Source organism: Leopardus geoffroyi, chromosome B3 (genome assembly GCF_018350155.1).
Source record: "Leopardus geoffroyi isolate Oge1 chromosome B3, O.geoffroyi_Oge1_pat1.0, whole genome shotgun sequence".
Lineage (NCBI taxonomy): Eukaryota > Metazoa > Chordata > Mammalia > Carnivora > Felidae > Leopardus > Leopardus geoffroyi.
This window is the reverse complement of record NC_059337.1, coordinates 51683494-51710503: the sequence shown is the minus strand read 5'-3', so window position 1 is coordinate 51710503 and position 27010 is coordinate 51683494. Positions and strand designations below refer to the sequence as shown.

Genomic DNA, 27010 nt, shown 5'->3' with positions numbered 1-27010 from the left:
CAGGTTTTCCTCCTAGCAGTCATTTTAATCAGCACTTCCCCTATTTAATGAGCTTGTAGTGCCATTACATAATCACCCAGCTCGCTGGATTAATGATGAAAAGAGGAACTGATTTTTCCAGTTGCATCATTTGAAGTAAATGTTAACTTTCTTTCTGAGTCCTTAGTTAACCGCATTAGCGTGACAAATATGTCTTTGTCTAGCATAAGTAATTAGAATTTAATCACTTTAACTGCATCTTAATTATCCCAAATGAATTGAAAGGACATTTAATAGCAAAGATTAAATTGCCTTAATGAACGATTTTTGCGACTCCATCAATACTTGAATCGCGTTAGCCACTCCTCTCACGCACTTCACCTGCAGTGAACACGGGGGTCACTAGGTGGCGCGCTTCGCTCGTTTATTTATTTAATCCTTGTCCGCCACCACCTTCCCGCCCCACCCACTCCCCACCCCGCCCCACCCCCCTCCATTGATCTGTTTTAGAAGACAACAGGAAAGAAAGTGAAAAGCTCATAGTTTATTGTGTTCCTTTGATAACCTCTCTTTGGGACTATGAGATCATCACCAGATGCAAAAACGAAAGCAGTGATTTCAGAAACTGTCGATTCTGAGTACCCTATGGCATATGCAAAGGAAGATGAGAGACACACGGATAACTGGAAACACATAGTGTTTGAGGGAAGTTGTAAGTTGTCCTCTGGATGATTGCCAACTTATACACAGAGTCTTAGTTTCATTTATTATTTTTTAGTGCAGGGTCCTAAAATATGAGTAACAGTCAAGCTTGAAATAGCAAGACAGGTACTGATCTGAAGCAAAGAAATGTAATTGCTGTCCAAGTGCAGATCAGAACACCGATGCCTCAAAGTATGGGAGGATTGGGCCTTTGGGCCCTCCTCCAGGCATGAGTCCCAATGGACCAGTCCTACCCACAGAACACATCTAATGATTGATCTTGCCCATCAATAACTGTTTAAATGAACAAATGGATAGGGAGACTTGGGTTCCATGTCTAGCTTTCACACTGCCTTATATTCCCTCTGGAGGCTTCTTCAAAAGAGAGCAATAAAGAGTCTCACTTATAAGTCTTCGGTAAAAAAGCCTTAAGTTTCCATAAGTAACTTCCTTGAGAGTCTAGAGGAAACACACACTCTTCAATTTCAAGACCTTTATTATGCAGACACTTTCCAGATGGGGTATTTATGACAGCAAATTAGACATCTCCACATTCTAGGTCCACTGACCTGGTGGATCTGTACTAGGCACAGGGTGGAGAGTAAGAGGGTTCTGGGCTTTGAGCTGGGAAAGCTGAGTTCAGGACATCAGTGCTTACCACAGGTAAATTATGTAACCTCAATGAACATGGAAATAGAGAAGATAATAGTAACTACTACTAAACTAGTGGCTCCCCAACTTTGCTGCTCATTAAAATTACCTTAGAGCTCTTAAAAATCCCAATGCCCAGGTCATGTCCTATACTAATTGCACCAGAATATCTAGGGTTTTAGCTAGGAACCATATCTGTAAAGATCCCTAAGTGATTCCAACATGTAGCAAGATTTGGGAGCCACTCAAATAGGCAGTGAATATTAAATAGGAACACCTATGCCCTCACACAGTACTTGACTAATAGAACATACACAACAGACATAAGCCCCTTCTTTATTAATTGCCATGACAAATTGGATGGGTGGTACTTCAGGGGCTGGTTCTGTTTAGCTGTTGGTTTACCAAATTGTCTCATCTAAAGGAGAAGAAAAAATCTAGAAGCTGTTTTCCAACTTGATAATGTAACACCTTTAGGAAGAACACAGTGTAGATGATTCTGTAGCAAGACTCAGTGATAAAACATAAATTCCTATGTTTATATCAAATCATCAGACTTTCTCAGAGAAAAGCAAATAGCATATGACTTGACTCAGATGAGGACTTTAAGATACAAAACAGGTGAACATAAGGGAAGGGAAGCAAAAATAATATAAAAACAGGGAGGGAGACGAAACATAAGAGATTCTTAAATATAGAGAACAAACAGAGGGTTGCTGGAGGGGTTGTGGGAGTGGGGATGGGCTAAATGTGTAAGGGGCTTAAGGAATCTACTCCTGAAATCATTGTTGCACCTATGCTAACTAACTTGGATGTAAATTATAAAAAATAAATAAATTATTAGGTAAAAGAAAAAAAAAGAAGAAAAAAAAGAAAAAGTATTATAATGAGGCAGAAAAAAATAATCAGACTGTCTTGTGATTGGTGTAGTCATGTAATCCAATCTTATCACTTCAAGAGGAAATTAAGCTTCACTAGTATTAACATACTTGTCACAAAATAAAAACCTGTGCATATCTATTGATAGAAGACAGGAATTTATGATTGTGCACTAAATTCATACCTATTAGAAATCAGTTTTTTTTTAACTGAACTCTATGAAACTGACACTTTTCATGGAGAAATAATGTGGCTTTCTTCTCCCAAAGGTGGTTATTCATCTTACTTAAGTAGAGACATGATGAAAATAGTATTTAATGAATGCTTTTATCCAGAATGATGAGAAATCTATTCTCTAACTACCATTACTTCAATAAGACCTCCTTCTATTGCTACCCTAGGCTGGGGACCATTCAATTTTAGCAAGAGTGTGGAGATTCTGCTGTTTTAACTGAAATGAAACTAGGCATTTCTCATCCAATCCATGATGGCTCCTTGGTTGATTTAAAACATTAAGCTGGTGTTTAACTATTCCAATATGTGGAGTTTACAAAGAGCACTGAGCACTATTACTTGGAGGACAAGGCTTCTAGCTATGGATTTTGAGGAGCAAGACAAAAAGAACCTCTTTTTAAATTACCCACCTCCATCAGGCTTGAGGATTTTCTTTCTTACAAGGAAATCAAGAATAAATTTTACTGATATACCCTGTAAGAGCTATTTCCTCTGAGAACTTAGGGTAGCAATGACTGTTTGATTAGCTGAATTTCCCATGAATGTGGAAATGATGACATCAAAACAGCTCATGTAACAACCTTCTTAAGGACCTCGTAGATTAGAGATGACTATAGATTTTCCCCAGCACGGATCAAAGGGACTGAATTGAACGTTTTAGCTTAATGATCCAACCCCTGTCACACCCATAGGGACTCGAATTCTGATTTTGTAAGCGGGTGTGCACGTGTACTCAGACACACACAGAAAGCTGCCGGGGAGGGACGAAAAGATCAATCACCAGCTTGACGAGGACAGGTTTGATCTTTTTGATTACTTGACGGTGCCAGTGTATATTCCTGGCAGGGCCTCAAGATTTCTCATAAACTTCAGAATATTAGCTGTTAGTTTTCACTTCCTTACTACAACTCTTCAAAGGCATCCTACCCACTTTCCAGCAGCAAAGAGAAACTGGAACAGGCTAGCCAGGCGGGGCCCTGTCCAGGGTCCTGACGCTGCACCAAGACTCCAGGTCGGTCGGCCTCTGTAGGCCCTTTCACCCACCCTACACTAGGGGAAACAAAGACCTCCAAGCTCAAAGCCTCAGGGCTGTCTCCAGACTCCCGTCAGTTAGCTAGAAGGGGAAACAACAAAACAAAGGAACCACTAATCCACACATCCAGTACTGCATCTCCCAGCACCAGCCTCCTACTCCACACCACCGGGGTCACCTGCTTTCCTCAAACAAAAACATGCCAGCAAAAGTATAATTTGGATAGAAAATCCAAATGTGAATTTTGTTTCGAGAGGTCAGAGTTGGGGTGCACTTTGGGGGGCATGGCAATTTTGTCTCATTAGTGGAGTAACACCCAGACATTGTCAGGAGCCAAGACAGATCTACTATGTATCCCTTTCTTCCTCCTTCACACCCTTTTCCTATCAAAAAATAATTACTGTTTTGCAAATCACTAGGATAACGATGTTCTAAAAACAAAGCCATGGCAAGTATCCCTTTCCTCTCCGCAGCATGTTGAAACACTGGAGGCTTGCTTGGTGGCCGGCTGCAGCAGCCTGCAGGGGGCGTATGCAGCTATCACTGCACACAACCCATCAGGCCACCTGGGGAAGCTGAGCCCAGTGGAGGGCATCTGGGAGGGCAGGATTCCAGCTCTGCACAGGGCAGTGAGGCTCAATGCTTGAAGGTAAAGAAAGATGCGGCCTGGGCTCCGAGTTGCTTTGTTGTTACAACACAGGTATTGTTGGCACAGTCTGTCCCAAGTGCCAGTAGCAAAACAGCTATGACAGGGTCTGTCTCTCTAGTGACCACTACATCCCTGGGGCCAGCAGATCACTCTGGCTGATCCTGATCACCCTTTGGGCACTTCCAAGGCGCTGGGGCTGCACCTGCTGGTGGGACAGCCAGCTGCCATCAGAATGGGGTTATCTGTCTCAAGCAGCCATCCTGCATGTGCTAACACTAGGGTTACAGACAATAACCACCAGGCTTCCTCAAGCCTCAATAACAGGTATTCCTACACCAGTCAAATAGTTGGCTCCAATCTTCACTGTATGCACACTTTTTAACACCAAGTGTTCCTTTCTCGCTTCACTGGCATCTGTGTTCCCTAGTGGGGACTATAAGAAGGATCCCACACCCTCAAGGGATCAGGTCCAGGCTGAGAGAAAGGCCCGTGCAGAGCTTTTTGGTGACTGTCCCTAAGGATGAGAACTTTTGGATTCCTGCTGGGCTGGTGTGGGGGGGGGGGGAGTGGGGAGGGGTGGGGCTGGGGAGGGGTCGACAGTCAACTCCTTGAGCATATGGCCACTATTCACCCTGAGGGAATGAGGGTTCTTTGGGACTCCTCTGGTCTCCTCCTGACAACTGGCTGCCCCCACCATTGCATGTTGGGAGAAGGTGCTCCCTTCTCCTCCACCACTGCCCCTCCTCCCCAGTCCCACTGGCTCCTGGGCTGCTAGGAAGATGCGGTTGGCCGCGCCCGCAGGCCCTTTGTTTGAATTGCAGTGGACTGGGAGAAGCTGCACCAATGTGAGAAGTGGGGCTTGAGAGAACCAGTCCATTTGGCACCTTCTCCTATTTTGGGGCCCAGGAACTCTTCCAGTTCCTATGTCCCCATATGCCCAGTCCTAGTTTTTCTCCTGGCCTGGGAGTCTTTGAGATTTGGGGAAGTGAGGTTCCCAAGGCCCAGCATTTCACTCCTTCTTCTTGGCTCACTTGGCCCAGGGATGTGAGGGGACAGTTGAAATGTCACCCACTGGGATAAATATTAACAAAAAGCAAATGGACTTGCAAGGAGGCCAGTTATCAATCAACCAGACCACAAGGCCACTTATGGCAAACACAGCCCAGGTTGGTCCCGGTGAGACTTTCTCATGGCCACTTCCTGGCTGAACATTCTCCCTTACATACATACCCCCAGACTCAGGCTCTCCTCCAGGTCTTTCTGTGGCCAATTCTGGACAAGAAGGGGGTACAGTCCCAGATGCAGGAGATCTGGAAGGCTCCCTGGCTGGCATTGTTTGGAGGTTCCCTTCTTTCAGGTACCCCACGGTCAAAGGGGCTTGGCACCCATCCCTGCCTGAGCCTGGGGCCTCTGGGCTTTGCTTCCTGGGTCCATGGTGCTGTACCCTCGGGTAGTGCACATTCCAGCCTCTTCCTAGGCTGACAGCTCCTCTATTGTTGCCAAAGCCTTCCGGAATCTTTAATTGGAAACTAATCTCAGGGTCTTAATAGGCGCCCACCCACCCATACAGTCCAGCCCGCCCACGCCTACTGAGGATGAGAAGCAGCAGTGTACTTTAATGGGGCAGCAGCAAGTATTAGGTTGAAGGAACACATATTGATTTTTTAAAGGTACTTAATTTGGTGAGAATTTCCTCCTGTCTCCCATCTTCCACCAAGCCAATGTAATATTGTAAGGAGAAAGCACCTCCCCAAACACACTGCCACGAGTGGAGGTTTTACACTTGATCTCAGCCAAAAGGCCGAGCACCAGTGTAGGTTTTGACCCTCCACAACAGGCTTCGTGGAGCCTGGGCACCCGGAAGAGGATGGAGAAGCCAATCATTGCAAAAAAACCACCCAGCGGGATAGGGACGACGTTGAGGGTCTTTAGTGCAACAGCGAGTCAAACTGCAAGGGGCATCTCTGTGCGTGGAGGCTGATGATGGCGGTAATGTCCCCAGCCTCGACCGAAGTGTCCTGCAATGCATTTAAATCTGCACTTGGGGCCTACTAGAGATTATTTGGAGACTTCAGGAAAAGGCCTCACGCCCTCCTCACCCCACCCGGGAAATGCAAATGTTAAAGGAATGGCTCTTTGTTCTTCGGTGACTTTAAAATAGGACGTGGTTCCTGCAATATAATGGGATTGTTCCCGGTTGGGCTCGCTCTGCAAGCGTCCCCATCCCAGCCTTTTCAACCCCTTCAATTAAGTTAAAGAAAGAAAATTAAACATTTAGCGCTCCATCCGGGTCCTAAGATATGGATTCCACTTGGGGTTGGGCACCAAAGCTTGTCCTGACACAGTATCCGATTTTCCTTTTTTAAAAAATTTTCCCCCCAAGAAAAGGCCACGTGCCTGGGCCGAGCTTAACTCGCCTTTGGCTGCTGGGTGCCAGACCGTTGCCCCTTAGATAACTTTCTGGGTCCGGTGAGGCTGGCCCAACCTTCCCACATGACGGCCCCAGTACTCGTGCTACTCCCTCAACAGCACTGCGGCGCCCACGCGTGTAGGTCAGAGGGCCCTCGCGCAGATCACGGTACTAAGTCGGGTTTCCAGGGCTGGGGGTCATCTCTGAGCAGAACCTGTCAGTCTGATTTTCCAGGATGCGACGGGCGGGGGGGGGGGGGGGGGGGCGGCGCAGAAGGGAAAGGCGGTCACTGAAGTCTCGAGCAAGCACCTTCACCAGGCTGGGGATGGGGGATGAGTACCAAGCTTCCCTGAGGGGATCCCTCTTCATTTCCACCCCGTTCCTCCATTTCCTCTGCCCCACAGGCGGGCCTGTGAGAGCACTGCTGGTTAAAAGGTCCTCAAGCCGGAGTACCAGGCTGACGCAGGCGTGTAAAAAGGCACTGACTACTTTGGGCTCCTGCAGAGGCAGAGCAAGTCAGGGAGAAGGGTAGCTGTTTCTCCCGCTCCTTGTGGAACTTCAGCTGCCCTAGGGTCTTGGTCAGCTCACACGGGTGGCAGGCGATATGGTGTATGCACACAGGGATAGGGAATGGATTCGCGGGAACCCCGGAGGGCACCTTGTCAATCTCTCTCTCCTAACCTTCCTGTCCTATCCCCCCCTCTCCTGACTTCCAGGCGCAAGCTGTAATAGCCCGCGCGGGGACATTGCTTGGAACCAGGAGCGCAGGGCTGGGCTTGAAAAACTGGCGGGGCACAGGCTCCGCCAGTGCTGAGGACCGCTGAGAGGCCAGGAGCGCCCAGACCCTAGGAGCGCTTTGGGTAGCATCCGGCTCCCGCCGCAGGCTCACTGGCACGCCGGCACCTGCCTCCCTCTAGCTTCTCATTGGCCCGCACGAGGTGGGGGAGGGGGCTCTGGCCTCTCGCTTTGGATTTTAGACTGTGAAACGCCTCAGTGCCCCCGGCTCTGAGCGGATTGACTGTCTCTCATTCTCCAGGGACGAATTAATGGAGAACGATCAGTTAATTAACAAACCCTCATTCCGGCTTTTACCTTTCTCTTCGCCAGGACTCAGGCCAGGGCACCAGGCTGAGATTGGGGCGGGGGGAGTAGCACGGACCCAGGAGTCAATCAAGTCTGCCGGTCTCATCAAACCGTGTCCGCCCTCGGTTGCCCTTGGCTCTACCTCCCCGTGTGTCCTCTGCCCTCCGGGGTCGCCGAATCCGCTTGAAATCTCCAATGTGATTCAGCCTGGGCTAAGCTGTCCCCTCAGCCTGCTTCCAGGAGTTTTCCTTGAACCTTGGCTTTGAGAAACTGAGAAAGCTAGGCGCTGTCTGTGCAGAGCCGAGGAGACATTCCTGCTCAACTCAGAAACACCGGGCCTCCGGGTTTCGCGCCTGGGAGACCTCTGCTCGCAGACTTGGGGGTCATGTCCACACTTTCACCCCCTTGCATGGGGATTCACTCGAAACACAAAGCAGAGGAAACAAACAAACAAAACAACAAAAACGAAATGCGAAGTCGTAAACTAGCCGGCAGCAAAGGCGGTCCGTGGGCTCAGCTGTAAGCTCCCTAGCTGCTCAGCCGCACTCACCCTTACCTCGGCACCATCTGCCTTCCTTTCCCTTCCACAGCCGGTTACTAGGGTAGAGTGCGTGCTCTTAACACAGCGTCGGCGCCAAACACACCCTCCGTCGGCTTCAGAACCTTTACCCAAACTCTCAGAGTGCGCTCCCCATCCCTCCCACCCCTGCCTCGCGCCAATAGAGTAAGCTCCGGAGGGGGTCACCGCCGTAAGTTCAGCCAAACGTGGGCGGGCAGCTGCTGCACACTCCTACCCAACACCCGGGCGTGTGCCAGGAGTACTGCCTGGCAGAATCTGCGCGCAGTTCCACGCACTCGTCGCCTTCCTCTTCCCAAACCCGGAGCGTCCAACTGATAAGCGACGCACAGACGTATCCAGCCAGGTGCCGGGGTCTCCCTTCGCCTCCGGCGGTGAGCGCTTCCAGCACTGTCTCCCAGCATAAATGCGTCCCGTTCCCGCAGTCGCCCAGGCGGTACCGCTCAGCTCCCGGAGCCTACCACAGCCCAATGCACTGAGTTCTGGAGGAGGCGGTCTGCACCTGGGAGCCGTGTGCTGGCTCTTCCAGGCCCAGGGGAACCCCCCTCCCTTCTGGGGGGGGAAGGAGAATGGGATGAAGCGTGCCCAACCCTCTCTTTTCCCTCCCTTCTTCGGCCCCTTCAGCTTCCCCAACCTCTGATCTCCCCCACGCGCCCAGCTCCTTGGCCGGCTCACCTGCCAAGCGGAGCGCAGACATGCGCTGGAACTCGGGCTCCTGCAGCCACTTCCACATCCTCCTAAAGGTCTCCCGTCCGGACTTGAGTTTGCTCCAGGGTTTGGGGTTGCGCAGCAGGTCCGAGAGGGTCCCTTGGGAGCGGCAGAGCACCCTCTGCGCGAAGATGGCCTGTGGGATGCTATAGCGCTTGAGCTCGGTGGTGATACGCTGCGCCACCTCTTTGGTATTGATCTCTTCCATCTGCCCTGAATTACTTCCATTGCTGACCTGTGCGCCGGTCACCGAAGGGTTGGGTTCCCGGGCCGTGCCCAGGAGCTGCCCGTGGCCCTGGGCGTTCAGGTGGGCGTGAGGGTGGTGCGGAGGAAGGCCGTTGATGGGCACCATGCCAGCCGAAGTGGGCGTGAGGTGCTGCTCCCCGTGACGGCCGAGCATGGCCGGGTGGTGGGCTTCGAAGCCGTTGGGGGTGAGCATCTTGTCAGTGGGCATAGCGGCGCCCGGGTGGGCATAGTGAGGGAGCCCTTGCTGGGAGTTGTGGATGCCGCCGAGCCCGGAGCTGGAGAGGGGCGAGAGGCTCTGGCCCATGCCGGCCACGTCCTTGTGGTAGGGGGTATAGAGGTTATTCATGGAGGCCAGCCCGCGCTCGTCCCGCATGAGCGTGAAGCTACCGCTCACGTTGCCCGCCAGGCGCTGGTGGTGGTGCGGGTGGTGGTGGTGATGGTGGTGGTGGTGATGGTGGGGGAACTTGTCCGAGACGGTGGAGATGGGCGGCAGCGGCTGCAGAGGGGTTAAGGTGGTGTAGGTGGTGGGCATGCTCATACCTGGGGGAGTCTCGCAGGCCATGGTCATAGTGGGGTGCAGGGGGCCGGCCAGGCTGTGCTCGGGGGCCCGGTGGTGGTGGTGGTAATCGCCGCCGCCGCCGCCGCCGTCCAGCAAGGACGCCATGCCCATGGAACGAGGGTGCGCGGGGGGCAAGTGGCTGCCACGGTGCGCCACGGAGCTTCGCGCGTGGGGACTGCCGCCCAGGAGGTCGGCAGGAGCGGGCACTGGCTCATGGCTCACCCCGTGCAGCTCGCCGATCGCCTCCATGGTCAACTGCGCGTTCATCGTGATCCGGGCGAGCGGGCGGCGGACACAACATCGATGAGGCCGGGCAAAGGCGGCGAAGGGCGCACGCAGTCCGGTCTTCACATCGGCTGCCGGCGACTGTTGCCTGCCTGCCTTCCTTCCTCTCACTGTGGGGCTCTGTCTCCCTCTCTGAGTGTCTCGCCTTCCCTCTTGCCCCCACCTTCCCCTCTGCGTCCTCGGCTTTTTTTTAAATATTAATTTCCAAAAAGGATCCGTGCCGTTGGGCGAGCGCGGAGCCCCCAGCCCGCCCGCCCCTGGCCCCCTCTCGCCCTTTCCTTCTTAGAATTCTGAGGCCCCCGGCTCCCCTGACGCAGCCCGCGCGTCTTCGGCGGCTGCTTTTTGCCCGCGCCGCTGGCCAGCTCCAGCCATGGCTCGGTTACTGTTGCAGACTCTGTGGCCGCGGTTCCGCCGCCGCTGCCGCCGCCGCCGCCGCCGCCGCCGCCGCGGCCCGCCCTCACGCCCGCCGGGCTCTGCGCGCAGGCGCGCGGCTCGGCTCCGCCCCCTCGGCCACCGCGCGGTAGGCCCGTGACGTCCCCATACAAATGATGGAAGGGGGGCTCCGCGCCTTAACAGCGGCTCTGGGTGGCCCTGGAGCGGCGCGCACGTGCGAAGGCCTGGCGTGGACCGCGACCTGGGGAGGCCAACGCAACCGCTGGAGACTTGCACCCCTCTCGGCTCTCTGGCTGGGGAGCGCTTTCACCCAGCAACGTTTCCTGGGCTCCCATCCCGGGAGGCGCGCTACGCCTGGAGAGCCCTCACCCCTCCGTCCAGTTGCTGCTTCTCGGTGTAGATTGCCCAGAGAGCCTCAGCCAGTGTCGTTACTCCTTACACTCTGGTCTACCAAGCTTTTCCCCAGAGGGCTTCTGGGAGTCCGCGCTTTCCCCATCCTCAAACGCTTGGCCTCTTTGGAGGGAGTAGAAGCAAATATCTTAAATGCCTTGGTCAGCTTGGTGCCTGTTGACCCGACAATCTCCATCCTTCCTGATAATCCTCTGCCCACCCTTCCTCTTACACGCACGGGAGAGGAGAACGCTCAGTGCCACGAGTTCGGGCCCGGCCATACCTCTCTGTCCCCCGCCGCCTGGGTCCTTCTTCATCTCAGCTGATAATTAAGGCGGAGTGCCACTTCGCGAATGACTGTGTGTGTGTGTGTGTGTGTGTGTGTGTGTGTGTGTGTGTGTATGTATTGGGGGTAGGGAGTGCTCTGGTGGGTTCCCACGTTAACTTCTGGGTGCTGGTGGGGCTGCCGAGGCGCGAGCTGTTCTGCGGTTGCTCTAAGGCCCTCGTGGTGAAACACCCAGAGGACGCTGCTTGTGGGAAGAACTGACGCCGGCAGTGTGGACCTGGCGCGCCGGTCTCCGCTTGGCCCGTAGGGACGCCCTCTTCCCGGCGTCCCCGAGAGAAGCCTCCAGATTTGAAAATCAATTCAGCCTCGGGCGTAATTGTCCGCTTCCCACAATCACGCTCCAATCTGGAATCGAACCTGGTCCTTGGGCTTGGTGGGGACGCGTGGGGAGGCCCCCAGTGTGGGACGTACACCCGGCTACCACATGCCGAGGCTTTCTTTCATTTACAAAAGAGAGGAAAAAAAATCCGTAACAAAAGGCAGAGCCTTGTCTGCTTAGGTGCTTTCATCCCTCAGAGAAAGGACAGATGTGCCCATTGTCCAGCCCTTGGCAGTTACGACCGGGTCAGCGCCGAGCCTCAGCCCCAGGCAAGCAGTGGTCACAATGGGGGACAGGCTCTCAGAGCCTGGGTTATCTGGACCTGGATGTGGAACAAAGCGTGTGTGGCCTTCTCTGGGCCAAACTTAGACTGTACGTTCCTTTCCTGGGGCACTTAATCAGAGCCCACCAGCAGTGTCTCTGCTGAAAATGTTCTTAGACCCTAGGAGAGGCCAGGGCTGAGGTAGGGGGAGTAGTGGTGACTGAGTCCCCTAAGCAAACACTTGAGCCACACAATCCTTGGGAGAAACTTCCAATCAGCTAAGGCATGAGCAGGCCCATCTCTTTATCTAGTTCCCTGACAAAACCAGGGCAACATCATGATCCAGGTAGATTAAGGCCAGTGGGTACAGTCCAACTTGACTTCCTTGAAAGTGGTCATGTCCTGGGATTGGTTAATCTGGTTGGTTTCATCACCAGAGGCATGCCTATCTTGTCCAAATAATGCTTGTGGAGGCCCAGGAAATGGGAATGCATCTTGGAGGACTTAGTGTCTACCTGCACAGTGAACATTTAGGAATTTAACGCCCCCAGAAAAGAAAAGTTTTTTTTTGGGGGGGGGGGGAACACACTGACATAAAGAAAGTCAGGGAACACAGTTACTCTATTTAAACTTATATCTACACCTAAACTATTCATACACACACACACACACACACACACACACACACACAAAAGCATAAAACACAGTTTCTGCCTACTGAATCACAATATATTGGTGGGAAGCTGTATCCTTGGTTCCTTATTGTTTCTGTTCTCTTTTCTTACAACATAGAGTACGTAGCTCTCATATGAGACCAGACAATAGCTTACCGTAGCAGGCTGTCTTTGAGCTAAACCTTTGAGATAAACCATTGTGTATCCTCCCCACCCGCACATATTTTAATCCCCTTGAAATGATTGATTTGCCCTTATGACAACTCTCTTCCCAAAAGACAGTTTGTTAAAAAAAAGAAGTGAATATCACCAAGTGCACAAAGTGTTCATGGTTTTCTCTTTGTGTAAGTAATTAGGGACTTGATCTTGGAAACTCTCCATGTGTGGTTCCCAGCTGGGCCCCTGGAGCCTATGAAGAGGGCTGGGATCAGGTGAGCTCAACATTGGCCCCCACCCCCTACAAAAAGAGGGTCTGGTTCAGTCTTGGTCTCTAAAGGAGAAGTCAAAGGAAAGATCTGTATAAGTGTTATGTATGTTAAAGTAATGTGTGTACAGGACTTGCTTTTGGTTTGCAAATCTCCCTAATCTTTCTTGGCTTTTCACACCTCTCATAACCATTGTTTACCTGTAGTTGACCCAAATTGCAATGGTTTTTAAAGAAACATTGTATTCTTATTCGACCTTTTGGAAAATTTTCCTGTTACTAAGGATGGGTGATGAGTGGGAAGGATGCTCTTAAGCTTAGTTAAGGTGAATATACGTGTGTGTGTGTGTGTGTGTGTGTGTGACAGACACTAGATGGATTGCCAACTGCTGGAGGGCTGCGATAGCTTTTCATCATTTTGTTCCTCTCTTGCTTCCCCCCCACCCCACCTTCCAGTGCCAACACAATGCCTGGTACCCGTCAGGTGCACTATGGGTAAAGAAATAATTAGAGCTCAAGAGGGGCCCCTTAAAACTACTTGGCTGGTCAGTGTATACAATTACAGGATGCTGTTCAATTTTTTATGACAGTCAAGAAATTTAAGGGGAGGGCTTACTGTCAGCCGGTTAGATTTTGAGTAGAAGCATGGAAATTAATGAAAAAAAAAAAAAAAGGGCCAATCACCACCACGAAATTACATACATGTATATATTTAAGAAGAAAGAAATGTTTGTTAGTGGCAATATTTTCAGTGCAGAAACAAGATTTTCAGACTGCTTATTTTGTAAATGTTGGGTGGCAGTGGTTGGGCAGATACAGTCCTTCTTGTACTGAGTGGGCCACAGCTTGCCATGTAACTCTACCATGCTTAGAAGAGAGACTGGGAATAAGGCCATTTCTCCAAATGCTGGCCACACAAAATTCTCTCAGAACCTTCCATAAGTTTCAGAATTCCTGTGTTAGTTCTTCTTGTGAGTTATAGAGATGTAACCTGGCTCAGTTCTAGTTTTTAGGACCATTCCAAAAAAATGTCTCTAGCCCCTCTGAGCCATTAAATGTTTACTTCCTATTTGTTGACCATACAAACAGCAAACCTGGTGTCAAGGGCAGATTCTCCCATCCAGGGCTCCAGGGGAGGCTGACTCCTTGGCTAGAGCCTCAGAATGTAACTCACCAGAATTTCTGATGCCTGTAGCAAGTCTAAAATTAAACTCCTGGTGAGGAACCATTTCTATGGGGTCTGGCAACAGTAGGGAACTTGATAACTGTGGAGTGAAGTGTTTGGCCCTGGATGCTTCCTGCCAGCCTCTCCTGTCCTTTACACCTCTGTAGGAATTTTATTCAGAAAATTGCTGTTAGTTTAGAATAGAACACCAAAAAATTCAGAAGTGACCTGGTGATTCACTATTGAAAACCATTTTTTTAAATTAGTCAGTGGCTTCTCCCCCCTCTCTGGGGGCCGAGGAAGTGGTAACCAATTATTCTAGCCCTCTTTGTCAACCTTTGATCTTCTATTTAGCATATAGTTTTTATTCATCTCTTAGGTTAACTTTTTTCCCTTTTTAAAGAAAAAGAAAACCTAACAAACTAAATTACGGGTTTTGCCCATGACAATATATAATATGTGTGTCTATGAGTGTGTGTATATATATATATATATATATATATATATATATATATATATATAACTGTACTTTTGCATTCGCCTTTGTTTCATTTCCTATCCACTCCTTCTAAGTCCTAAAGAGAAGATGCACTGGAGAAGGGCCCGTGCCAACCCCTCCTGACTCGGGGTTCTAGAAGGTTCAAGGGTTGTGTTCCAGGAGATGCGAGAGGCAGTGGTCTCAGGATGTCAGCGGTCCTGATAGAGCATCTCTGATTACTTCCTCTCTTGGGCCATCTTGTAAGCCAGAGGCGGATTCTCATGGGCTTAAATCCATTCCACTCTGGCGAGGGCTTATTAAGGCATCAGAGCGCTGAAGGGAAAAGGGGTGTCCTGATTCCATGGGGCTGCGGGAAGGGTTCAAAGCTTCTGGGTGACGCTCTGGCCAGAGCACCAGGCGCTGGACGCGGTCAGCTCTATTCCGGGAGAGTTGGCCTTCTCTCGCCAACCCTTCCGTGGATTTCCTTGGTCTTATCTCTGTATGGTTGAAGCATATCACAAGGAGAGACCTATAACGGCTGCGGAGGACGACGAATTTTTTCAGTTTTGGGGCGATGCTTAAAAGGCTCCTCTTCCCTTTCTGGATTAGCCACGCTGGGGGGGGGGTGCGGGTAGAAAGTAGCAGTGCTGGGGGCTAGGGAGGACCGGGACAAGGGAGAAGGGTCCCTTTTGGTGCAAGGCAAAGTGACTCGAAGTGAGTAGAACTCGGAACAAAGAGGGCTGGCCGAGGACAAAGTTGGCTCACGACGGTCTCCGATGCACCAGCCTCCAGGCATGATGAACACAGGGGTGAAAGTCGCAGGTTTCGGCCCAGCCTGAGACTGGAGAGACTGGGACCAACCACCCTTACACCATGTAGATTGCAGGCTCTGCGGTCGGGCGCACAGCCCACTTGGCGGGCTTCTCCGCAGCCTCGCAGGATAACGTCTACCCGGGCCGAGAACAGCTGCACTTGGGAAGGAAAACTCTTTAAACAAATCATTTTGGTGTCTAATCAATTAGTGTTTGCGCAGTCAAGTACCATAGATTTAACAGAATAATCGTTACTGCCCTTGTCTTTATTTGACCCGCAGACACCTAGAAGATTTAAAAATGAAACGCCGGTGTTCCGGGCTCCCCACCCCTTGACGGCGCTTCCCTCCACGCTCAGCCGGGCCCCCTCAGGGCCCTTTGTTTTCTCCTGGCCGAGCCTCCCTGTTCCCTCCCTTCCTTCATCTGTCGTTTCCCCTTCATATTTTCCGCTCTTCTTTCTTTTCTTGCCCATCTGGCCCTGTCCACATTGCTAGTCTCGGCTTCCTCGTCCCTTCACTCCCTGACTTGCGCGCGAACCCATCCTCGGAGTATGGGACCCCTCGTGCTCTGAGCGAGTGCGCCAGCCTTTGGCCCGCGCGCCATTCCGGCGCAGGATTATTAAATCTCTGGGGCCCAGAAATCTGTTCCTCGGATCTTCACCCTCTGACCCTGAAGCTCACTTTCCCGTCTCCACCCGAGCCACCCGAGCCACCCGAGCCACCCAAGACCACCCGAGGCCCAAGGGGTCCTGGGAGTGCCAGTTAGCTTCCCCAGAGTTCGGAAAAGACTTTCACCTGGGCGGCGGGGCGTGCGTGCGTCGCAGTGTCTTGCCACATAAATATGGTGACCCAGGGCGCAGGAGGGGCCTTGAGAAGAAAATCTGAGAGCGCAACCTTGGCCTCCAACCCACGAAAGCGGGCCGTGGAAGCAGGGCCTGCGGGGTGGGGGCGGCGTCCCTAGGGATTGGGGTGTTTTGTGTGTTTGTGTATGTGTGTGTGAGGAAAGGGGGGGGTGGAGAGAGAGAGAGAGAGAGAGAGAGAGAGAGAGAGAGAGGTGTGAATGTGTCGTTTCTCCGAGTCTTGCTTCTCTGAGCCCGGTTGACGCCCAAGGGTTGGGGGAGGGAGGGGGTTGGGAGGGTCTGCAGGCGGTCATGAATAGCTGCTCGTGTGTCTCTCTCTCCACCTCGTGTGTCTTTTTTTTTCCAGGCCTAACCTCTGTGTGCGTGTGTGTGTGTGTGTGTGTGTGTGTGTGTGCATGTATTTGTGTAGGCACGCGAGCTGTGCGCCCCGCCCGGCCTCGGGCCACCAAGGCTGGGATGTGGGAGCCCCTAGTCCTGGGTCAAGATTCAGGAGGGTTGTAAGGTTGGTTACCAGGGCCAGGAGGCCTGGAGGCGGGGCTAGGAGGCTGGAAGGAAGATGGGAGGGCGAGGTGAGGAATTTTGAGGGACCCGGGTGGCCAAGAGCGCCTCCACCTCTCGTTTTGTCTAATCATCGTTTAACCCTTGGAGAGAGGTCAAGCCTGACACACCTGGGTAGTGGATTGGTTAAATATAAGGCTGTAATTCTAAAAAGGGGAGAGGAAGAGGGAGCTGGAGTTGTGAAGCCCCCTCCTTCTCCCACACAGCCAGCCCCTGGGGGCCTCGGCTGCCCCAATCTAAGCCTCGGTGGTCTTGAGGTCCCTGGGAGTGCCTTACAGTCACCAGTCTCTGGCACTCACCTGAAAAATTTTGCTCTCAACAATAGATGATTATAATGTACTTGACTAATGCCTGTATTTTCCTGTTTAACATACATTAATCCAAGTAACAAAAAAATCAATACTGCTAACAATATTGCAAACAAATCCTAGTCTCTCTCACACAAAAACTGCTCCCGATTTTCAGTCACTTCTACCCACTTGAATTTTGCTGTTTCTCTTCATCCACTGTAGTTGCTGGCTAACCTGGAATCCAATCCTGGATTTCAATGGCCTTTCTCTAAAAATCCTGTTTTTTTTTTTTTTTTTTTTTTGCCTTGGGGTAGAACCTGCAACCCTCAAAGCCCAACCTCTTTCCAGAGGCCCTTTGAGGATTCTGAGTGTACCTCAAACTCTGTCTCTTCTGGTACCAGCAAATGCCTAAAGTCACTGGTCAATAGTTTGGATTTTGTTGTTTGCCTTCCCTAAGAAAACCCCCTATGAGGCAGCCCCCAGACCTCAGAGAACTGGAGACCCCATATTGGACTTTCTGGGCCAATCTGCTTCCACCCTTGCCACTTGCAGCTAATCGCAAATGGTGGTTTTTGCTGGGAGATTTTTACGATCCTTATTATGATTATTTAAAAAAATTGGTGTTTTCCACCTGGAAGGAACAAACCAGAGGGGCTAGCTAATGAAGGAACTTAGGTTTGCAAAACACTGTAAATAATTTAGCATAGTATTTCAAGGAAAAAAAATAGCTTTCTTAAATCATCCCCGCAATATAAATTGCAGACTTACAGTATGGTCCTGGTAAGTCTAAATTTTTAAAGGAGCAATATTCAAAGAGACATAGATGTCTGTATTAATTATTTATTCGCCAGTGCCTTCCTTCGTTTCTAACTTATTATTAATTAGGCGCCTCTAGTCTTTCGCAGAGCGCTCCACCGAGCCGGTTGCAGCTTTAAATATGAATTAAAAGCAAATCCAAGCTACTGTAATGCGAAAATTATTCCGTGTCTTGCATGGCAGAGATGAATAGCTGCGTGGATCAATACCGTGAAACTCGGCTCCGAACGACAGGGTTATTGATAGCGTATATTAATGATGTTAATGATGGAAAAAGGAAAACAACGGCCCACACGACTTAGAAACTTTTTAGCCGCTGAAACCCCGCAATAAAAATGGGAAGGGGGCAGGAATCGGGCTTAAGTGTAATAAGAAAATTATTTATGAAACCGGATAAATGACTTCAGAGTCTTGATGCATTTGAACCTAACGCTCTGGCTCCTGGCGGCCCCGGCTCCAGCTGGGGAGACCGCGAAAACCCTAAGCCGCGGGGAGCTGGGGAGTGGAGGGCCCTCTGCTCGCCTCTGCAGCCTCCGGTTTGCAGCCCACCTTCCCCCACCTCCGCCAGGAGAGCCCTCTGGGGCGCTGGTCGCAGGCGCTTTTGGAAGTTAGTGGAATGTGTCAGGAGCGAGGCTGGCCTCTGCTGTCCCAGCAGGGACAGTGAAGCAGTCATTGGGGCCCGGAAGCCCGGACTTTGGCCCGATTTCTTCACTGGTCCTCTTGGCACCCGTTCCCATAGAAGCGTCAAGCGTCAAATACTTTTGGCTTGGGGTGGGGGGGAGCTCACAGGTCTGATTTCCACACTGTCGCCTCCAGTCCATCTGGCTAAGGCTCTCCGTATTCCCCACATGCGAACGGGTGGCTCATGTCTAAGAAGGGATTAGTTTGGTTGAAGAGAAACTGTTCTAAACAGGGCAGGAAAACTGGGAATGACGCTCACGCAACTCCTCCATGCCTCAAGGGGTTCTTTACCAGGCACGGGGTGTAACTGGGCCTTGGCATCCAGCGCCGGGCAAGTGCAGGATCCTCGAGGCTCGGTTTCCTAAGCGTGGGGAGTGGTGTGAGCGCTCAGGTTTGGGACGCATCCTCCAGCAAAGCGGCCTGGGCACCTCCCCCCTCTTCCTGGCTGGTCCCAAATATCGACCCACTTTCCCTTTCTCCCTAGCCGAGGGCAGGAACCAGGGAGCGAAAGGTTAAATACTGACCCTGGAGGACGGCAGGGAAAGGTCAAAGCCCCAGGGTCACTCTCAGGCCCGAGGTTCCACCCCCACACCCTGCGTGGGGGGGGGGGGGGCATAGGGCTACCAGGTCCCCTCCCATAGGCAGGGTCCCAGGCGTTTGCACGCGGAAGGGGGGGGGGGGGGAGGGCGACCCCTCCCTGCTAATTATAAGGGCATCCTTATAAAAGATGCTAGGATAGTAGGTCCTCCCCTTATGACTCAGTCTGGTTGGTTTTGAGTCTGGTCTTTTGGATTAGAGTAGGAAGTTGGGAGGCTTTTAATTTATGCTTGGGCCAGTCATTTGTTCTCCGTTTCAGGAGGGAGTAGGAGCCACCTGGATGGAGCCACAGGAAATGTTCCAGGTCAACTACAGTTTCCTGCAAAGGATGGGGTATTTTTGTATTTTTAGTTCTTTTAAATTTTGTTTTTCTTCCTTCTTTTCTTTTCTTCCTGTCCTTCACCATCTTTTTCACTTCTTTTTATTTCCCTCCCCCTTCCTTCTATTCTTTCCTCTCCACCTCTCCTTTTTAATTTTCTGCTACCTTCCTTCTTTTCTCCCTCTCCCTTTCTATTCTCATTATTTTTTTCCTCTGAAGCTTTCTTCTCTCATTTCCTTCTTCCTTCTCTTCCTTCTATAGCAGAGAGGCCTGGTCTACTTCTCTGCACCTCAAGACTTTCCTATGAAAGGTGCTCACTGTATTCTGCACAGACATCAAATAATTTTTTTTTTTTTTAAAGAAAAGAGGCAAGTGAGCTCCAGAATGCAGAGGGAGCACCCTCTAGGCCCTTTTGCTGTAACAGGTATCCCCTGACACTTTCAGCTGAGTCTTTGCAGTGGCCATGTCCAGCTGGCTCAGTGGCACCCCTTTCCCAGGCTTGGAACTCGACAAACAGGGAGAGTGTGCTCCCCTTGCTAATGCTCCTCCGGGTGCCATCTGGGCCCCTGATATTAGCAAGAATCTTAGGTTGTTGTTTTTACTTTTATTTATTTGGCTATATTTTGAAAAAAATTAAAGTGAATCTCTGAGGCCATAACTCGTAAAACTGCCAGCCGAGAGCCTTAAATCTACCCTAGGGCTCTAGAGGCAGCCCAGTTGAAACCATTATCTAGATAATTAGACAAAAACGAAACTTCCTGCCATCCGGGAAGAGCCACCTCTCACCTATCTGGCTTCAAAGTCCACCATCAACTGCATGTTACAGATAATCGCCCGCTGCGTAGATGCAGCATTATACCCACACAATCTACCAGCAAGCGGCCATTCCTTGGAAAGGAAACACAACAGACACTGCACAAAATCACTTGATTCTGGAAAAAATCAATATCGAAATTAGGTTTATTGTCTGCTTATACGATTAAAAATGACAAAGTGTTGCCTTTTATTCTCATAAAAAGACAGAGGGCTGAACAAAATAATTTACTATGGTGTTCTGCTCATTTCATTTGCCTGGCAAAACCTGGAGGAGGCTGAAAGGGCATTTGTGAAGCTCAGTGGCGAGGCCAGAGACCCCTTGCTCAGGGATGAGCTCGCCAGCCATCAGAGACATGTGCTGCTGCTGTGTGTGAGGGTATTATATTTCCTAACCTTCAGTTTACAGCAGTGCGGGTCTAGCTTCCTCAGTTCTCAGTTCTGCTTCATTCTAAAGATGTGCTGGGCCATCTGTACCTTGCCCCTAATTTCTTTAACTCAAACCCATGTCCCAGGTCTTGTTCTCCTAAATAACTCTAAGGATGACACTGCTTTAGAGGTTGCACAGGTCTGGCAGCGCCAGAGCCTTCCCTCAGTCGTAGCCTCCCAGATCCTCGTCCAGCCACCCTGCATCTTCCATCGCAGTCCTAGTGCGTGTATACATCCGTGTGCGTATGTGTGTGTGCGCGCGCGTGTGTGTGTGCATGTGCGCGCTCGCTCCTGACCCTCTGCTTGGCCCGCGCTCGCGCCTGACCCTCCGCTTGGCCCGGAACAGGCTCCCTTCCCCCGAAGGTTCGTGGGTTTCCAGAGTCTGGGCTGCAATCAGGAAAATGGGGTTTCGGAAACCTCTGCACTGGATTCTCCAAGTGTGGCCGGCGATGAGCGCATTCGAGGAATACGAGTGTATTGGGCGTGCGCTGGTTACACCAACGCCGGCGGGTATTTATCTACGTTAAAAACAAAAAGAAAAACCAGAAAAAAAAAATCCACCATGTAAATCTCGTCTCAAATTCATTTCCCTCTCCCTTACCTTTACCCCCAGTAGCCAAGTTAGAATCTACCCTCATCTCTCAGCTTCTGCTCTTCAGTCAGAGACCAGCGTGCCCAGAGCAGGCTCCCACTCGTTCACTGCCTTGTTCTAGAACAAAGTGGCTCCCAACCGCGCACTAAGGTTCATGGAGCGTGGCCTGCGAGAGAGTGTGAATAGCTTCAAGAGCACTTAGCACAATTAGGAAAATAACTACCAAGCCAGGTCCCTTAGAATTCCCCCGCGCCTTCCGATTTGGAGCTGGTTCTGTTTAATGGGTTGCACAAGCCGCGGATTCATTTGTTAAAGTCGTTAATTGGCTCTCCTTTTGTTCTGGAACCTGGAGGATTTATCTCCTGGAGGTTTCTGAAATGAAACCTAACCTAACCCTCTCTTCTATGGAGTCCCCAGGGACGTGGCTTCTCCAAGGTCGTTTGGCCTCTTCTCCCGGTTGAGGGCTTAAGGTGAAGCCGGCATGGATTGCTTGTTATTTGGAAATCTGACAGGCCCGGCTAGGTGCCGAAACTGGGCTAGCAGCAGTCCAGCCCCAACAGCTTAGCCTTCTTTCGGTATCGGGCTCGATGCTGCTCTCTGCCCTGTCCGGCCCATCCAGCGTACCCTCGAGTCAGGCACCTTGCCGGGAGATGCCCAAAGAGAGGAGGTGAAGGCCCTGGGTCCTGACAGGCAGGGCTAGAGGAGGCTGCCTTTGGAAGGAGGAAGGCCGAATGAGGATTGGGGCATTGGGTGGCCTCTGCTGTGTGGTAGCTCCAGCTCCTTCCTGTGTCAAGGCAGATTCATCTACCAGCTTCTCAGGGAACAAACCCGGCAGTCTCCTATCCCTGTCCGTCTCTCCAGCCTCTTTTCCTTACTGGCCTCTGTCTCCAGCCTTGAGAGTCCCAGAGCTGAGGGTTCCAGGTCAAAGGTCAGACCTTCACTCCTTCACTAGGCTTGAGGTTCCACCTGCTTGGCTTCTGGTGTGAGGTGAGCGCAGGATTCGCCTGGCCCATCATTCTCTTTTGGATGCCCATTGCCAACCAAAGACAGAACAGATGCTGATCTCAGAGCTCCCTCCTCCCCTACTTAGCCCTGTCTGATAAGGTGGGGTCTTGGTGTGTGTGTTTGGGGGGGGGCATTCAGTTTAATTTAAAAAATCATATCCAGACCATAAAGTCACTCATCTGGATATTTTAGGAGATTTATTTTTATTTTGGTGAGGGTGGGGTTTAATGATTTCTGTAAGTGTCCAAATTGGACTGGTTTTGAGCACAGGATTGACCACAGGAGCAGGCTTCCTTTGCATCATTGCATCATTTCCTTTGCTCCAACCCTGGTCAGAACTGGAAAGAAGTTGTCACAAGGGATCCAGGAGAGGCAAACGAATACCTAGCCCTCCAAGACGGCAGATCTGTTCCAAAGGGGCCGACCTTTTGCATGAATGGGGGCAAGGTCAGCAGAGTAAAAAGCAGATTTCTATGCATGTTCACGTGGCCCAATGTAATGAACATATCTCCATCAATTCCTGGAGGCAGAGGGCTCAATTTACTTCAGTTTTAGCAGAGGAACATCCTCAGCCTTAGCTTTGACTGACTATACAGCAGCAGAGTAGTTAGAATTCTCTCTCCAATGAAAGCGATGGTCAATAGAATTCTCGGTATCAAATGAGCAATAATTTGCTGTGGCTACATGCTGGATAATGAAAGATGTTAGCAGGATCAATAAAAAATGAAAACACTTTTACTTACATCTTGAGTTACTGTTTTAAGAGAGGGAGAGGGATGCAACAAACCCAAAGCTAGGTTCAGAGCCTCCTCACACTCCCCTCAGACACACAAAGCTGTCACCATCAGACAGAAGCTTCTTGTAGCCAAGGCCTCTAAGTTACTCCTGTGCTCACAGAAGAGTAGGTTATTTACATCAAATTAACTCCTTAGAAACCTGTAATAATTTAACTATCAGAGTTGTAAAAATTTTACTTTTTTTCTACAGCCGGAAATAAATTTTAAATTGTTTTCCACCCAGAACTAAAGGTCACCTAACTAGTTGTAGTTTGCCCAAAACAGGAAAGCATCTCAAAGCTGAATTGCCCTTTGAAATGCCTTGAAATAAATGTGCACTTGACCAAGATACCCAGGAGGATGTGTGCTCTTTGGTTGTGCACACACAGGCAAAGGCATAGATTTAATTCTTTTCAATTTGTTACCTATGGACATTAAATCTGCAAACTTCAGACCTTAAACCTATTCTTCCCAGCCTAGTTAATTCCCTCATCTTCTTTCATAATCATTTCGTTTGTTCAATTTGTTTTCAATTTGCACTGGGTTTATTTGTACCTTCCAGTCTGCTTTTTTTACCATTCAATCCCAAACACTCCCTCTACATATCTAGTCTTTAAGAAACCTATTATGAAACAATCAGGAGAGCATTCTATATATTTTTTAAGATACAAAGGTTTAAAAGATGAGAAAAATATCCCGAGTGCTCTGCATAGAACGAGTACAACGAAAAAGCTCATGGATTGACAGCTTCCAGCACCGGAACCAATATAAGCAAAGAACATGGGCAAACATGTGTTCGGCTGCTTCTAAGGGTTTAAGAAGCCTACAATTTCTCACAACTTCAAAAAAAGAAAAGAAAGAAAAGAAAAGAAAGAAAATAAATTTAGCCGCCGCTTTTTGCTCTCTCACCAGAGAAGCTGGTTCTGCCACTGAGATAATGGTCAGTGCTGCAAGAATAGTGGCCTGTGATCATCTTTAGCAGGTTTGGGCTGAATTTGGAGAGCCAACCGAACAACCTGGGAGATTCAGAAAGCGGGAAGCTCTCTAGGGATGTGGAGACAAGTTCCAATCGGGGTAATTCCCCACTACCCCCGTATGTGAATTCCGAGGGCTCCAGTTCCACAACGCGCACCAATGCAGGTGCTGTTCTGCATCCTCACGCTGCTTCGCAGGAGAACCGCGCACAAACCGCATACGCGCTCGCGTACCGGCCACCCAGCTGGGCACGCCGGGATATTTACTCCCTGCTTGGGAGTCCTCCTCCCTGCCCTCATTTGCTACTTTAAACTCGCCAGGAGGACCCGTTAGCGGTCGTGGCTGGGAGGGCAGGCGGGAGGGGGGCGCCCCCGCTCGGCACCCAGGCCGTGACACGGCTTCTGCCCTCCGTCCTCGGCTCCCACCCTGTTTGCGTGGCCACAAGCTCAGCAGTGGACCTGAATGGCAGGGCCCCTGGAGCCCCTGCCCCGGCTTACCCACCCCCCTCCCCCCGCACGCGCTTGTGAGACTGGCTTACCCCGGTGGGCGAGTCGCGGCGCATTAGCGGATTTCATGGCAAGTTGCTTCTGTGACAAGCGATCAGGTTCGCGTTGGAGGATTTGCCCCCCTAAGGAGGGAGGGAAACGAGAGTCAATCTGCATAATTTCAAATGTGAAAGAAACCGGGAAACTGGGGAGTCTAATTTCAGGCACCCTAATTCCCCCCACCTCAGAACCTATAAGCCGCCCCACCCCGCTCCCGCGTCAATGAACCCTAAGAAAAAATAATCCGCACATGTCGCAGGTGATACCTTTTATTGTGCTCATTTTAAAGACCGGGACGGGTTGGCCCCCTCCATGAAGCCTTTCTCGACAGCTCAGCCCGGGGCAGGTGGGTCAGTCAGGCCGCTCCTGGGCCCGCGGATTCCTGCAGGGTCGCGAGGTGAGGGGTGCGAGAAAGAAAGACCTCGGGCTCCGTGCCAAACGGCCCCCTTTGGCGCGCAGGGTTTGAGCCAGACGCACAAACCCAAATTCCCTCCAGCGCCTTCGGCTCCATCTTTAAATCCAGGCAAAGATCAATTCTCCCTCTCCCTCGCACACACACATTTGCAGCCATAAATAAACAGCTCCCAGCTAAATCAGGAACCGGAGAAGAGAAAGAGAAAAGGAAGAACAGAGAAGGATGAGAACCGCAGCACGGGTCTCGCTTCTCCCAGGAGCCGGGTGGCTCCTTTTGGTCAGGCCACCCTCGCATTTGGGGTTGCAACTTGCATTTGAATAGCTGCCTGGGCTTGTTATGGACCCGGGAAAGCTCTGAAAGGGAATCACTATGCAAATTGTCCCAGTTACAATCGAAAGGTTCGATCTTCAGGAGCTGCCTGACGGAAGTTGATGTCAGCTATCTGTGCATTAGGGTTGCATTACCGCCTTCCCTGGCCTTCTCACCACCCCCTCTCGGCCTGCCAGAGAGGTTTTTTTTTTTTCTTTTCTTTTTCCTTTCTTTCTTTCTTTTTTTTTTTTTTTTTTTTTTTGCTTATGTGTATATTTTCCCTCAGTAATTAAAAAAAAAGCGGCGGGGGGGGGGGGGAAGGCTGAAGGTGGTGGCGTAGCTGGCTCGGGCCTGGGAGGCCCACGGGTGGAGGGAAGGAGGTGTGGCCGCTCTGGTGGGTAGGACAGGGTGGGGGGAGGGTCATTCTTTTGCAGCAGGTGTTGACGGTGCGTCTGAAATCAAACATTTAGAAACGTTTTTTTAGCGCTTTGCTGGACTAGATGGCGACGAGGGGTGGGGGCGGAGATGTCTGCCTCCGCCCGCCTGCTTGATCCTACAATGCTGGCTACAGATCAATACCCGCTCACTGTAATCCTAGTAATTGTAGGACTCGCAGCTTTTATTTAAAAAAAAAATAATAATAAAAGGACACTAGAGCGCGGGCAGAGGGCTGAGGCAGCGTGGCTAGGCGTGGTGCCGCCGGGCGTCTTTCTGGGCTCCCATCTTTTACCTTATTATCCCAAAAGCTCCCCGCAGTGGGATGGTTTTGAGATTCCAGCTCTCAGGTATTAGCCCGGGAGGCGCAGGGACCTTCGGGAACAGCGAGGCTCGAGTGGCTTTCGGCCGGGAACCGCGCTCGCGCGAAGGCACTCCTTGCGGCTTAGGGCAGGCCGCGTGCGGTAGAGCGGTCCGCCCGGAATCCGGCCTCCTTGCGGGCCCTGGAGGGAGGGCCAGGCCTGGAGGTGGGCTTCCTGAGATTGGACAATGGCTTGCTGGCCTTAGGCCACACAGGCTCCCGACCACGAGGCTGCGGGTCCCGAGGATGTTGGAACTTAGGCCTTTCGGCAAAGAAGACGCGGTTTTGTCCCGCTTCGGCCGCTTCCAAAGGCCTGAGGCTGGGCCAGGCTTCCAGATGCCAGGGAGAACGCCCTGCCGTAGGCCTGGCGTGGGCGCTCCACCCGGGTGGCTGGCAGGGGCACTAGGATCCGGCGGTTTCTCCCGCGCGGCCACTGTAGGCCTTGGCTTCCACCGGGAGCGCAGCCATGGCCCACTGACCCCGCTGTTCTCCTGGGCCGGGCGTGTTTGCAGGGCGCCTGATGCTTGGGCCGCCCTCCCCTTGCTGGCAGAGTCGGGGCAGGACCGCTGGGGCCTGGGGCCGTAGCCCCCACGCGGCTGGCAGCGCGCAGCTTCTGGAGACCTCGAAGATGACCATCTGTCATTCAATTAAGGTTTCAGGGCAGCTGATGGGGGAGCCAGGGTCAGCGACCTCAGGACAAAACGGCCTGCTGCCTCGCATAGGAGAAGTTCAAATGTTAAATGCAGAACATTGTGCCCTCTCCCAGCCCTGGCCCCCTCCCAGCCGCAGGTCCGGCCGGTGGACAGCAGTGGGGTGAAGGGCAGCGGTCATTAGCACTTAGATTTCAGCTCTGGGCCGGGCTCCTTCTGTTGGGTCATTTTGACCAGAAAACCTTTAACCCTTTCACTCCAGCCCTTTCGGTAGGAAGGCCAGCTTGTCTGAAGGAGGAAAGAAAGAAGGAGATCAGATACCCCCAT

The 27010-nt window shown here is 51.3% G+C and overlaps 1 protein-coding gene and 1 long non-coding RNA gene across 2 annotated transcripts in view; both read right to left on the bottom strand.

The window, feature by feature from the left end:
• ONECUT1 (one cut homeobox 1) overlaps nt 1-10440 on the bottom strand; it is a 46136-nt gene extending 35696 nt beyond the window's left edge. Inside the window, exon 1 of the mRNA XM_045449697.1 lies at nt 8873-10440. Coding sequence (XP_045305653.1) covers nt 8873-9977 — 1105 coding nt within the window. The 5' untranslated portion in view covers nt 9978-10440. The remainder of the gene's footprint in view (nt 1-8872) is intronic.
• Nucleotides 10441-20320: 9880 nt separating this feature from the next.
• Nucleotides 20321-25263, bottom strand: LOC123582998. Its single transcript, XR_006704690.1, has 3 exons — nt 24780-25263; nt 24507-24596; nt 20321-21138 (listed from the first exon to the last, which is right to left on the bottom strand). It is a non-coding gene; the product is annotated as an uncharacterized LOC123582998 (long non-coding RNA).
• Nucleotides 25264-27010: the final 1747 nt, after the last annotated feature.